A 14,555-nucleotide genomic window follows, 5' to 3' on the forward strand; every position below is an offset into this window, starting at 1 on the left:
TTATGAAGAAGTATATATACTATGTTTCATGTAGAGATCCAGATTGGAGAAGTATGCTTTACTATTGGTTAAAAAAAAAAAAAAAAAAATTAGGAAGGAAGCCTATTAGTAGTAGTAGTAGATCCAGGGATTGGGGATTATAAAACAAAGAAGTAACATGGAGAAACCAGCAGATATTTATTTAAAGTCCATTTGCATGAAACATAGATACCAGGGCTAGCTCTTTATTGTCTTACAGAACAAATGGTACGGTTGGCGTCCTAATCCCACAGTGTGTTCAAGATTATCTGTAGTTCCAGAGTGTGCTGAATGATGGCTATACCCCCACTGTATTTTAAGTTAAGATTAACTGATGACTCTATTCCCTAGTCACAGAAGGAGGTAGTCCAGAAGCATGGTAGGCATCGACAGGAGTCTTCATGGAATTAAAATACCAAGGGATATTGATTAGTAGCTGTTTCGTGATAGTCTTAACCTCATTTCATCTTGAATAGAAGTAAAAATTCAGGAAGATGGAAAAAGAGAAATATGCTAATTATATGAAGAAAACCAACTGATAGTCTTTGATCAGCCTAAACTATGGTAATTACCATCTCTATGAGGCATATTCGCTAGGCTGAGACTTCATTGTATTGTATACAAATGGATCATGGTAAAATTGTATTTTCGATCTGGGGTTCACAGCTAGAATAATTTATTTAGAACGAAACAATAAAAGTAAGTTCTTTTAAGATTTCTTGATACAAATCAGAATAATATATCAGTTTATTCAATATACAGTCTCTTATCTAACTGCCTTCCTACTGATTATCATTTTTGTAGTTGAATGTTCTGATAATAATTTTGAGTTTTCTAGTCTTACAATTGCATACGAGTTTGGGGTGAGGTGCCATTGAAATTTGGAATTTCATCTTTGAAATTGTATGGATGTGTTCATTCTGTTCTTCCATTGCTTAAGGTTCTATATATATAGAGAGAGAGAAATCTTGATATATATATATATATGTGTGTGTGTATATATATATATCTTGATATATATATAAATATATGTATTTTTTGATACATATATATATACACACACGCATGCACACACATACATGTATAGAGAGAGGGGATGTTTTTAACAACTCTATTGAGGTACAGTTTATATACAATACACCCATTTTAAGTGGAAAGTGCAATGAGTTTTGACATATTATGCACCCATGGAAACTACAGCAGTCAAAATACAGAATGTTACCATCACCCCCATAAGTTTCCTCCTGTTCCTTAGCACATGAGTTGTAATAATGATTCCTACATTGGTAACTCTTACTTTGTTGAGCTGCCCCAGAGTAAATCCCATTAATGTTCAAAATGCTTAATTTAAAGTAAAAGTAAATTAGCATATTTCCTTTGTTTTGGGTTTTGGAGACTTTGAAATAGCCAATGAATATATAAAATTCCAAATATGATTTTACTACGTTTAAACTAAACAATAAACATTGAATTTTACATCAAATTAATCTGTAAGACTATTGAGAAATGAACCAGCTATTCCTTAAAGGCTTTATTTCTCCTTATGCCTTTTTTCTGGATGGGTAGATGGATGGAGCTAGATAGATAGACAGACAGATAATCAGCCTACAAAATAATTCAAGTGTTAAGTTTAAGAAATTCCATGTTGACACCATGGACCAATTTATAACTATATATATTGAATACCTAATATGTACCAGAAACTGTTAAATGCTGAAGATCTAGAAATGACTAAAAATAGACACTGTCTTTGGCCTCACGGGGTTTACAGTCTTCTGGGGAAAACAGATAAAATAATCAAGTACTTACAGAAATAAATGTGTGATTACAGTGAGAAATGCAGAGGGAAAAAAGATATATATGGCACTATGAGAGTGGGGAGTAGGAGACCTGACTGATGCTGGTTCAGAGAAGGCTTCACTGAGGAAATGAGGTACAAACTAGGATCCAAAGAATTTGAGGAATTAACTCCATGACAGTGAGGCCAGGAGTGAAGCAGAACTGGGAACAGCACTTGCAGAAGCTTTGTGGCAAATAGACAGGATCATGTGTTAGAAGGGGCTTGGTATTATTTGACAGCCTAAAGAGAAGCCCCTTGAGGCTGGAATGGAATGCAGAGCGAATGGCATACGAGGAGGCTGGGGAGGTGGACAGAAACCAGAACATACAGGGACTCGTGGGCCACATGCAGAAGTATGATCTTTATCAAAAGTGTGATGGAAAACCTTTGAAGGAATTTTAAACTTAGGGCTGGTGATACCTAAGCCAGCCCTAAGTTTAAATTGACTTCCTTCTTACAGATGAATCAGGCAGCTTTAGTTTGAAAGCAGCATTCTCAGGATGTCTGATATTTCATCAGATTCTTGTAACCTATATTATTTTTTCATTTACTTTGTGCCTGATTGAACATTTTTCTACCAGGATTTTCTCACTGACTTGGTGATGTCTGAGGTGGATCGCTGTGGAGAGCATGACGTCTTGATCTTCAGAGAGAACACCATTGCCACCAAATCCATTGAGGAGTACCTCAAGTTGGTGGGACAACAGTATCTTCACGATGCATTGGGTATGGAGAAGAAACACATTGTTTTCTTTGCCTTTCAGTTTTGTTATTTCACTCTCATAGGACAAACAAATTGAGCTCAAATTCAGCATGTTACTTAGTTCTAGCTGACTAGAGTGTTAAAGTTTGAGTTTCAGCTGTAAGTCTCTGTAGTACTCACAAGTGGTACTGCTTGATAACGCGTTGATTTATTCCAATAAGTACAGAAAGAGAAAGCTCATCAGCATGTTCAGCTACCTGCCAGGGCCCTCAAGATCCTGACGCTAAGATACACAATATGAGTGGATGTTGCTACTAGATCTGAGGGTACCTGTTTCCCCCAAAGTGTTGATTATTTACATTATGATATAAATATATTACCTAAATCTTGAAAGTTTTAACATTTGTTAACATGCATCAAAAGTTAAAAAACTCTTGCCATGGGGCGCCTGGGTTAAGCGGCTGCCTTCAGCTCAGGTCATGATGCCAGCGTCCTGGGATCGAGCCCCACATCAGGATCCCTGCTCAGCAGGGAGCCTCCTTCTCCCCCTCCCTCTGCTTGCCGCTCTGCCTACCTGTGTGCTCTCTCTCTCTCTCTCTGTCAAGTAAATAAATAAAATCTTTAAAAACAAACAAATCTCTTGCCAGTTCCCACAACTCCCAATTTCTGCCTTCAAGCTCTCTAGAATTTTTAATAATTACTACATTTTGCCCAATCAGTAGTTCTTGCTGACTAGGCCGCTCACCTGGAATTCCAGATCTGGTCATGAAATTCGGCATTACAGCCACTAGAGTAAGGCACTGTGCTGGGTGACGTACATCATGATAAAGCAGACGCCGAGTTTCTTGAAGAACATAGTCATTTCTTTTATCTTCATACCCCCAGTACTTCCCAAAGAATGTAGAGCTGCACCATCATACACAAACGTAATGTGAGTCACATGTGAGTAATTTAAATTTCCTAGTCGTCACAGTATAAAAGAGGTAAAGAGAAACAGGTAAAATTAATTTTAATAACATTATAGTTAACCCAATATATCCAAATATTATTTAGCAGGTTATCAATATAAAAATTATTAGTGAGGCATAGTACTTTTTTTCATGCTAACTCTTTAAAATTTGGTATTTTGCATTCGTTACACATTCCAGTTTGTGCTAGCCACATTTCAAGTGCTCAGTAGTCACACGTGACAATCAAGAGTAGACAGTAAGTTATGTTGAATAAATGGAGAGATTTTTGCCCTCAAGGAGTTTATAAGATAGGGAGATAAGAAAGATAAGGATATCCCTATAACGAAAAAAAAAGAGAGAGAGATTCTGTGCTTTTTCAAAGAATTAAATAAATTAATTCTAGCTGACAGAATTATGGAATTTCCCATGTAAGATACATAAACAGTGTGTGTGTAGCTTGAAGAGTAGAAAGGTTATATAAAAACAGATATCGGACAAGGGAAGTAGTAGGAATTGGCATAGGGGAAAGAACCACACGGGAAAAAAGGCATGAAGGTATGAGAGAACCAGGCATGTATGAAATAAAATTAATGAGCTGAAAAATGAAATAGACAAGTCAACAACAACAAAAAAGATTAGAGAAACAATGAGAACCAGTTTGTTGAGATCCTTGAATGCCAGGCTGAGGAGTTTAGATTTTACAGTAATCACTTGGTGAGCCACTTCAAGTTTTGAGCAGGGTATTTTCAATAGAATTAGTTTAACAAAAGGATTAAAATGTGTTGGTGAAGAAAGTGACTGAAAAAGAAGCCATTGTAAGAAGGAAGGCAAGAAATCAGGAGCCTCTGAATGATGTGATCACCAAGAGTAAGTAAGAGGAAAGGGGAATCTGAGAAACACTAAAGAAGTTGAGCTGATGGGACATGGCAACTTGTCAGTTTGTGAGAATGGGCCAGGGTGAGGGGTGGAGACTGATATTATAATGAATGTTGGGCCTTGAGTTACTAGAAGGATGATGAGATTCTCGACAGAAATAACATAGAAGTAGTAGGCTTGAAAGATGGAAAGTGATATTTCCACTTCGTGGGTATTCAGTTTGAAGTTCTGGTAGAAAATCCCAGGGGATTCTAGGTGAGAAATCCCAAGACATCTTTCTAGGTGTCTCTTGGAAATTTAGGACTGAGTTACCCATATGGAGGGATAAATGAAGCTACAGATCTTACAGTGCACCTGGGTTTATGATATAGATGGAAGGAAGAAGAGGAAACAGGGAAGTGATCACAAAGAGAAAGCACCTATCCACACATGCAAACTAAGCAAGAAAACCAAGAAAATACTGAATCCTAGACACCAAAAGAGAAGAAAGCATTGATAAAGTCAGAGATTGAGGAAGGCAGAGATTAAAAAGAAAAAAATGGTTATTGCATTTGGCAACCTAAAGATCACTAATGGTGGCTGGGACTGCTATCAGGAGGACCGGAACTGGGTTGTACGGGGTAAAATGTGAATGACTGCTCAAGAAATAGGCCCACTGTGTTTACATGAAGTGGATTCACTGTAGTAGCGATTAATTCCTACTCTGCAGAAGTAAATTTCAGGTCTTCCTGCTTACTAGCTTCATATTCTTTTCTCTAAGTCGTGTGCTTTAGTTTAAGATCTAGTGGGAAGTTGTAAGAATGGTGAAAATGGATTTTCGTTGATATTGGGAAAGGTACAGAGAGGTTCATAGTCTCGCCTAAAGAGCTTATTACAGTCATATCCTAAAGTATACCTCATGGCTTGCTTTAATGATTTATACTGCCTTATAAAAGGCAATGATGACGCATCTCAAACCATAGTCTCCATTCTGTGGACATAGGGGTAAATATGTGTTGACTACCTACTTCTTAAAAATCAAAATCTATATTCTGCCATTCAGTGTACTAATAAACTGGATTTCCAAATAAATAATTTCCAAAGTGAAAAGTAGATGTGAGTGCTTTGATAGGACAGAGAATAATTAAATAGCTGATGGGCTAAATGAGACATGAAAATTCAGTGAGCATGAGAAGAAACTCAAATAACCCCCCATAGATCTCTGTTACCGTATTTATAACCCAAGAGCAAGGACCAGGGTAGTGAAAATGGCTGCTGCTTCCAAGAGCATAAAAAAAGTTACTTGATAGGATGCTTCAGGTCGGAGACTCTACTGCCTTCTTCCCGCTTGACTTCACACATTTCTAGTTAGACGTAACATCCTAGATGCTCAATGGCTAATTTTTCTCCTATATTTTACTTTTATGACAGAAACTCTCTTTTGAAGACAACTTACAGAGCGTGTCTTGGAGCCACTGTAAATTCAGATTTATTTTATATGGTTCGAGATGGTAATGTGATTTTTCAAATAGTAACCCTGAAAAACTACACAATTTTCAGTTACCTGAGAAAAATTCAATTATTTTAATATGAAACTGTACTTACTGTGGTAGGAGCCTTTAATACTACAATTGAGGAAGGCTTTATAATAATTATTATATAAAGAGGCTTCACAGTGAAGTCTCAGTAAACCAAAAAATTAATAAGGACAGCCGAGCACTCAGAATAATTAAAGTTTAGTTATATTTCATACACTTTGGGCAAAAAAAATAGATGCTGTTTCCAGGCTGCCTGAAGAATTCTCAGAGAAAATATAGTTAAAAGTTGCCAGTTTGGGCACCTAGGTGACTCATTTGGTTAAGCGTCTGCCTTCCGCTCAGGTCATGATCTCAGGGTCTGGGATTGAGTCCCGCATCGGGCCCTCAAGCCTTCCTCCCTTCCTCCCTCCCTTCCTCCCTCCCTTCCTCCCTTCCTTCCTCCCTCCCTTCCTCCCTTCCTTCCTCCCTTCCTCCCTCTGCTTCTCTCTCTCTGTGTCAAATAAATAAATTAAATCTTTTAAAAAACGTTACCAGCTATGTTGCACAGTATTTATCTTGGTTAAAACAGTATTATTTACTTACAGACCCCACCTCACACTTAAAGCTTCCACCTGCTAACCCCTTTACCTCTCTGACTGAAATCAGACTGCATGTTGATGTCTGTGACACATAGGACATACCATCAGTGAGATCTAGAAAAGCCCCTAAAGAGGCCTGATTTCCATCCTTGGTGGCAGAGGCAAATTTTTTTTTTTTTATTTTTTATTTTTTTTTAGCAATAATATGGCCAGATCTATTGACTTATTTCTACACATCTGTTTAAATGCTAGATAGTAATGAGTTAATGATTTACATAGAAAACATGCCATAGAATCTATTCTAGGCACAAACTTACATTTAAACAGTATAGCGAGCACCCCTTTGGCTCAGATCTTTTTCAAAGCCAAGAGAGCAAATGCAAATAGATTACTGAATCTGTCTTGATTTTTGATCAAGTAAGCAGCTTCTAGGCATAAATCTATAAAAAGCTCACCTTTCAATGTGGTATCTTTCACATTATCAGACAGGTTTATAGTTTCAAAAATGAAAATAATTTTCTCAGTTTTGAAGGTATTTTAAATATATCATAATTGGGTTAAAAAAGTCTTTAGACAATTAATTTACTTCTGGACACTTGCATTATTTGGCTCTTGAAGAATAAAAAACAATTCTTAAAATTTATTAGTCATGTATTAATATTAGTATTGTTTCCTTAGACTAGATAAAACCTTAAGGAACTCACTAAACAGAATATTAATGATAAAATTTAGAAGTGGGCTAACTTTTATATGGAATATTTGACACTGATGAGGTTTAAATTTACTGTAAATGAGGTAAATTATGTGGAAGCGCATAGCATAAGGACATTGAGAACATTTCAAATACAAATCTTGTGAGAAGTGGTAAATATTTTTGCTTGAGTCATTTTGCTTCATGAAAAATTATTTTCCAATTGTATAGTTGTGCATATAAGTGCTTATTGTGTGGAGTCCCTACCAAGTGCCGGCCACCGTATCAGCTACTTCTCACACATTCTTTCTGATCCTCGCCGCAGCTCTATAGGGTGGGAGTTATTAACGCCATTTTACAAATAAGGTAGCTGAAACTCAGACTATTTAAGGGACTTTTCAAGGCCCCCCAGCAATTAAGTGATTTGATCCTAGATCTGTCTGGCTCCAAAACGTTCACTTCTTCCGTGTACTAATTTCCTATTCTCCAAGCATTTTTCTTCCAAATAATCACTTTCCGACCTCTCTTATAGCTATTTTGTAAAATCTTTCACTTACGTCACTACTAACCCTTTTAATAGAAAATGCTCCACGTGTTGCTGCTGCTGCTACTTAATTTTGCAGAAATTTTTGTTCACTTCCGTGAAATTTGTTAGAACTAAGCTGAACCTCGAGAGATATAAGCAGATTTGAAAGGATCGTTGCAAAATCGAGCCCTCTGTTGTATAAAGACCTATAAAAACCCAACAATACATACTGTCATCTCTGATAAATATTGAGCATCCACAGTGCTTTGGGAGCTATTAATAGGCTGGAAATTCAAACATGAATCGAAGCTGGCCTCCGACCCCCAAGATGTGGGGTTCACATCCCAGAGACGTGAACGTGAGACAGACATGTGAACAAATAATCACGAAACAGTGTGAGACATGGAACACTAGAACCTACACACTGCATAGTGTATAGTGGAGGGTAAGCAGGGAAGGTAAGGGTTTGTTCTTTAGGAAATATGGGCATATCTCTGTAGAGGATGGGATATATGAACAGTGCCTCAAAACTCAACTTATTTGGACAAATATTATATAAAGAATTTTGTGCTAAGTTGAATGCCCCCTTCACAAGAGGTAAGCCTAGAGACCCTTACTCGAATCTAAGTTTGGCACCAGCTTTAGCACTAAAAACCTTAGGTGGGCTGTTGAATCAAGGTTGGGTTCTTTTTTCTTCTAAAACAGTAACATTATTCACCCTGGTAGAAGGGCCTTATAACAAATAATGAGTTCCTGCTAATAAAATGTATTTGTGGTTTTAGATAATAGATTTAAAATTATATCATTGTTTAAAGTAGTATCATTATTATTTTTATAAATACCATGATGGTGACGTTAGTGATTGCAGTTTTTCCACTTCCAGGATGAGGAAAATAAACATGTATATAGGAGGTAGTAACCCTTGGGTTCTAAAGCAGTAACAATCCTTTGTGCTCTCCATGTCAGGTCTCAGAAATTCCCATTCTGCGTTAAGGACAGAAATCCGAAATCCTTTTATTCTGTTCAGGAGGACACTATTCATAGTTATACTGTCACCTTCTCTCTTCAAACAGGGGAGTTCATCAAAGCTTTGTACGAGTCGGATGAGAACTGTGAAGTGGATCCCAGCAAGTGTTCCTCTAGTGAACTGATAGACCATCAGAGCAACCTGAAGATGTGCTGTGAGCTGGCTTTCTGCAAGATCATCAACTCCTACTGGTGAGCCAGAGTCAGTGCTCAGCCCCTGCTTAGGGAACTGGCATTTTCCATGCAGAGGTCATCGCAGTGTTAACCGTCACATTTCTCAACCAAAGGAAGGGCTTGGGGGAAGATGGGAGGTTTTCCTGATAGTGTCCTCTCTAAATCCAAATCTCCATCATAAGCAGCAGTACCTGTGAACTGACTATCTACATAAATACAATATTTCCCCAGAATATTAGCACCACATCCTCTAATACCAAAAGTATTTCAATGGCTTTCTAAAATATTTACTAGTGTTAAACAGTTGTGTTAATGGTTTTTGCATTGCTCCAACCCCAGCAACTGGTGAGATTTTGGAAGAGTTTTGATGAACACTCTTTAGAGAGATTATGGTAAGCTCTATTAAACCAGATGGTTTAGTCAGGAGCCTCATGCCATTTTCCCACTTCGCAAAACTAAATTTACACTAATCCCTGAGTTTTGTAGCTTTGGGTTTCCAGTCTCCATCTGGACTTTTGTCAGTTTTCCACCAACTCTAAGCCATGAATCAGGCAGAATTCTCTCTGCTAGGCTCTCTGCTTAGCCTGGCTCTAGCACAGAGGCATGTTGGGCCAGAGTGGGATCACTTGTGTTTTCGTGGGTTGTGGTACTTTTATCTTTAAAGGTTTGATCTTTTTTCCTTCCCCAGTGTTTTCCCTCGTGAGTTGAAAGAAGTGTTTGCATCATGGAAGCAGCAGTGCCTGAACCGTGGCAAGCAGGACATCAGTGAGCGGCTCATCAGTGCCTCATTATTTCTCCGTTTCCTGTGCCCCGCCATCATGTCTCCCAGTCTCTTCAACCTTATGCAGGAGTATCCTGATGACCGCACATCTCGCACCCTGACTCTGATTGCCAAGGTCATTCAGAACCTGGCTAACTTTGCCAAGTAGGTATCACTACCATAAGCACTTTTTAAAAACGTTTTAAAAAATACGAGTCACCTAAAATTTGGTTGGGGGTGGGTAGCCTCATCACTCATATTACAAGATTTTCTTTGTGGTGGTATTAAAAATAAAGAGAAAAGAAGGAAGCAGCTTAAATATTCACTTTATAGGAGTGGTTAAATAACCCATGGTATGTGCATTCAGGAGAATATTTGTAGCTACCACAGTGTTCATAAAAAATATCCAGTAATATGGAAAATGATGAAGATATAATTATACTAAATGAAAAGTGCTATTAAAAACTTTAGAAAAAAAGAAAAAGGATACTAGAAAATACATATGCTGTTATTCCAGAAATATGTTAATACAAAAACCTAAGTAAAAAAACCATCTGACAAACTCAATGTTTACATTATCTAAGACAATTAACCTGGCCCCTTCAGAAAAAGTCAATGTCATGAAAAATTGAAAAGATGGAGAGGGACTGTTCTAGATTTTAAAACACTGCAATGCTTGAATCTTAATTGGATCTGAATTGGAAAAAAAAATCTATAAAAGTCATTTTGGGGACAATTAAATGTGGACTATATATAAGATGATTTATGGATAATGTTTTTTAAAAGTTTTAGTGTGATAATGGCATTGGTTTATGTAAGAGATATTCCTTATTTTGGAAAAATGGGTGCTAATGTATTTAGAGTTTATGTCTGCAACTTAGTTTAAAATGGTTCAGCCAAAAAAAAGTGTATGGAAGAGAGAGAAAGTGAAAGTAAACTTGGCAAAATGTTAACAGTTGGTTAATGTAGACAAATGCATATGGTAGTTTGTTATATAGTCTTTCAACTTTTCTATAGATTTAAAATTTTTGAAAGGAGTTTAGGAAACCTTTGGGGAGGAAATGCACTTGAATTGTAAACAGTGGGTATGTTTGGGTGGCAGATTGTGTCCACTCACACCTTTTTCTTGCCACTTTTCATTGTTTCTACAAAGACAAGATTCTCTATTAGCAGTGTATTGAAGGAAAAAATTAGAACTTCAGTGAGACAGATTGTTTTCTAGTATAAATAGTGGCTTTTTAGAAGTGCAGTATTTTAACTTTGTGTACCCTATTTAGAGCCAACACAGAAGTAGACATATTTACCCATATTTGAGTTAATTCTGGTAAAAATTATTTCTAGTTTATTTTGGAAGAAGTTTCTGGGCTTAAGCAAGGCCCTGAAGATACCTAGAATTTAGATAGACAAAGAAGAGAAGTTCTCCTCTAGCGAAAATAAATAGCATGAGCAAAGGCTTGGAGAAGCAGCATCTATTTGGGAGACTCTGAAGAAGCTAGCAATATTGAAGGTTTATACTGATGAGCATTTGGTAGGCAAATGAAGGTTATTTACAGAGAGCTTTAAATACCAGAAAAAAAAAGAGATTTAGCTTTAGCCAACAGAGAATAGAAAGCTATGCAACGTGTTTGAGTTTTACATCAGTATTAAGAAAGTATGTTTTGCATTTATCCCTTACAGATTATAAATTAGTCACCTCCCCAACATAAAAATAAAAAATTGGGCATGCGATGAGATGAGCATTGGGTGTTAATAGCAACTGATGAATCATTGAACACTACATCTGAAACTAATACGTACTATATGTTGGCTAATTGAATTTAAATTAAAAATAAATAAATAAATAATTTAAAGCTCAGTGTAAAGTCAATTCAAACATCTCTTTTCCTGAATGTGTCCTCTCCCATTTTCTCTCCCTCTACTTCAGATTTGGTAACAAAGAAGAATACATGGCATTCATGAATGATTTTTTAGAACATGAATGGGGTGGAATGAAGCGCTTTCTTTTGGAGATCTCTAATCCAGACACCATCTCAAACACCCCAGGCTTTGATGGTTACATTGATCTGGGCCGAGAGCTTTCAGTTTTGCATTCCTTACTGTGGGAAGTAGTTTCCCAGCTTGATAAGGTAAAGTAGGCTGGAAGCATAATGGAAGATGGGAGTTAGAGAACCTTAATGTACCTGAATTCTGAAGGGTACCTGCAGAGTGACAGCATTCCTGCTTTCTGCTAGTTGAAAGCAACCTTTTGTGCTAGAAGTCTGGGAGTAAATAGTTTTCAATTCTGAGTAAAAATATGTGCCCTGCAAACCAAGAAATTCTAGAAGGCCGTGAAGTTATTAACCTATATTTTTAAGTAATTATCTGAATTAATGGAGTATATACTTCTATAAATAAATATATGTATAGAACATTGTATAGAACATGTCTAAAAACTTGCCTAGAAACTAACATCAAACATTGCTAAATGCAGATATATTTGTATATAGCAGGATGAGATGATGAAACCTCATATAATAATTCTAACAGAAGTGTGGACTTAGAAAAATACTGAGATTGTCATGTTTAATTAGTTTTACCCATCAGACTTTTTTTTTATTATGCAAGTCAGAGGGTTCAATATAACTATTAGTACTACTGAGTTACATGGGATCTGAAAATTCTGTTTTCTTTCTCTACAGACGTGACTTTAAAAAACAGAAAATACTACTTTTAATCATTTATTTTCTGAGTATAAGCTAAGAACTTTATTATATATTATATTAATTAATAACTAAATATATACCATGCCAATCATTTTCTTCCTTCTGGAATTTTTCAAAGAAAAATAGAATTTGTAATGGAAAGTAGTCTTAGACTTTAGCTAGGTTTATCACAATAATTATTTATTAATGTTTTTGTTTGCTACAGGTACTTCATAAATAGGTGTGGTGGTATGTTAGAATAACTTCAAAAGACAAAGTTATTTTTTTGTGATAAGAATGTATTTGTTTTCCTCCATTTTCCTATTATCCTTAACAATGTTGTACCAATAAAATGGGGGGAGTTAAACCTATTAGTAAAGACCACTTTCCTGAGGCAATGTAAATGGTAGGGTGTCCTACCATTTGTAAAATAATAAACTGTTTCGTATTCTTGAGGACCCCTTCTTCACTTGTAGAAATGCTAGCTAGACTTTGAGTTGCAGCTGTGCTGAGGGTAAATTTTTTGAATATGAATCATAGCCCAAGAAAGTTGAGCAAGTAAAGGCTGTTTTTTGTGGCATTTGGGCAGCCACTCTACCCATCTGCGCAGAGTTGAAGAGTCTCAATTGTGGAGAAGACACAGGAGACCCAGAGGCAGCCGTGTAAAGCTGCCCTAGGGGTGAGGAGTCCCATAAGACTCCATGAGAATAAGAATTCCCCAAAGAAAAAAATGATTGAGATGGATAAAGCCAGTACTACAAAGTGACTCTTTGTCGAATAACCGCATCAGTGGTGTGCGGGTACAGTCTTGTGAAATAGGCCTGGTTGATTTAGGGTCAAGGCCTTTTTAACAGGCTTTGCTATGTAAACATCCCTTCTCCTTTTTAATCTGTGTTTGGTTCTGGGAACCAGGAGTAAATCTTAGACACATCCCATAGAAAAAGTTTACCTGATTTTGCTGCTTAAAAAAGATTGTCTTGCTGATGCAAACCCAGTTGACAATAGGTCAGAGTCCCCAAAAGTAAATGGGATAGTGGATGGCAATATCAACTGTGTGCCCTGCAGTGCTCCGGACCCCTGAATGCAACACCTTCTTGTATGTTGGCATGCATTTCTTTTCTCACACGATGCCTTTTCTTTGGAAGTTTCATCACACTAGCCAATCCTCTGGTCTTGAAGTCCTTTGGTTAGAAGGTGTTTGGTTCTTCCCCTACCCACCACCCCCCACCTTGATCTACCAGCCTCCCGAAGATTTAGTTTGCTTTGCATGCCTATTTTAGTTGGAATGGCAATAGTTTGGTTGTTTTGAGCATGTCTTTTAATTTTTATTTGCATAATCCTAATTTCTATTTCCTTTCTTTCCTCGATGTCTGCTGCACCTTGTTTCGCCTCCTCCATTCATCTCGACGCCATGGTTCTGCTGCTCCATAACAATGCACTCCCATATGCAAACACCTACCCTTCCCTCCAACCTGCACCCCTCCATCAATGGGCATCACTGTCCCAAAAACAATCCTTGGTGGATGTCGCAATGCTTATTATCCAATTAGGGTGAAAATTCCTTCCTACAGGCGACCGTGGCAAAATTGGGACCTCTCCCTCGCGTTCTTGCTGATATTACCAAGTCTCTGACTAATCCTACGCCAATACAGCAGCAACTGAGACGCTTCACTGAGCATAACTCCAGTCCAAATGTCAGTGGAAGCCTCTCCTCTGGCCTGCAGAAAATATTTGAAGACCCCACTGACAGGTATGAAAGAGAGAATTGAAGCTGTTGTTTCAGAGAGAGATAATACTTAGAGATTTGGCAGAAATCTCTTTAGCTTATTGTTGAATTTATAACCTGAAAGTCATGATCAATTGGAAAGAATCATCTGACCTGAGATAAATCCAGGTGTTTGTCATAAAAATATGCAAGATCTAGGATACTTATTTTCTAGAATGATATTGTAGAGTTATATTCAACAAACATTTAAAAAAAACCTAGGTCCTGCTTGATGGAAGATTAAGAGCTCTATGAAATTTATATTTTCAAAAATTCTAGCACTCAAAAATCTAGAGAACCTCCGTTAACATCATTTTATAGCTGGCTGTGTCAGCTGGATAGGTAGATACAATGTTGATGCTTAGACCGACTCTCTTTTCTGGATTGGCCAGACTTGCGCCTTTAGCAGGGACCCTTTGGTTGTACTCACGGCACTGCCACCTCTTGAAA

At 37.2% G+C, this 14,555-nt stretch overlaps 1 protein-coding gene across 9 annotated transcripts in view; it reads left to right on the top strand.

The window, feature by feature from the left end:
* The window catches only part of RASAL2 (RAS protein activator like 2), a 341,891-nt gene that overhangs the window by 304,375 nt on the left and 22,961 nt on the right, over positions 1-14,555 (top strand). For 5 of the 9 annotated variants that reach the window (XM_026509283.4, XM_057315613.1, XM_057315615.1 and 2 more), the window contains 5 exons: positions 2,440-2,584; positions 8,773-8,917; positions 9,588-9,824; positions 11,584-11,785; positions 13,891-14,090. In XM_026509283.4, the coding sequence (XP_026365068.1) occupies positions 2,440-2,584; positions 8,773-8,917; positions 9,588-9,824; positions 11,584-11,785; positions 13,891-14,090 (929 nt within the window). The remainder of the gene's footprint in view (positions 1-2,439; positions 2,585-8,772; positions 8,918-9,587; positions 9,825-11,583; positions 11,786-13,890; positions 14,091-14,555) is intronic. The other 4 variants (XM_026509285.4, XM_057315614.1, XM_048224855.2 and 1 more) reach the window with 1 other exon arrangement.

Source organism: Ursus arctos, unplaced genomic scaffold (genome assembly GCF_023065955.2).
Source record: "Ursus arctos isolate Adak ecotype North America unplaced genomic scaffold, UrsArc2.0 scaffold_2, whole genome shotgun sequence".
Lineage (NCBI taxonomy): Eukaryota > Metazoa > Chordata > Mammalia > Carnivora > Ursidae > Ursus > Ursus arctos.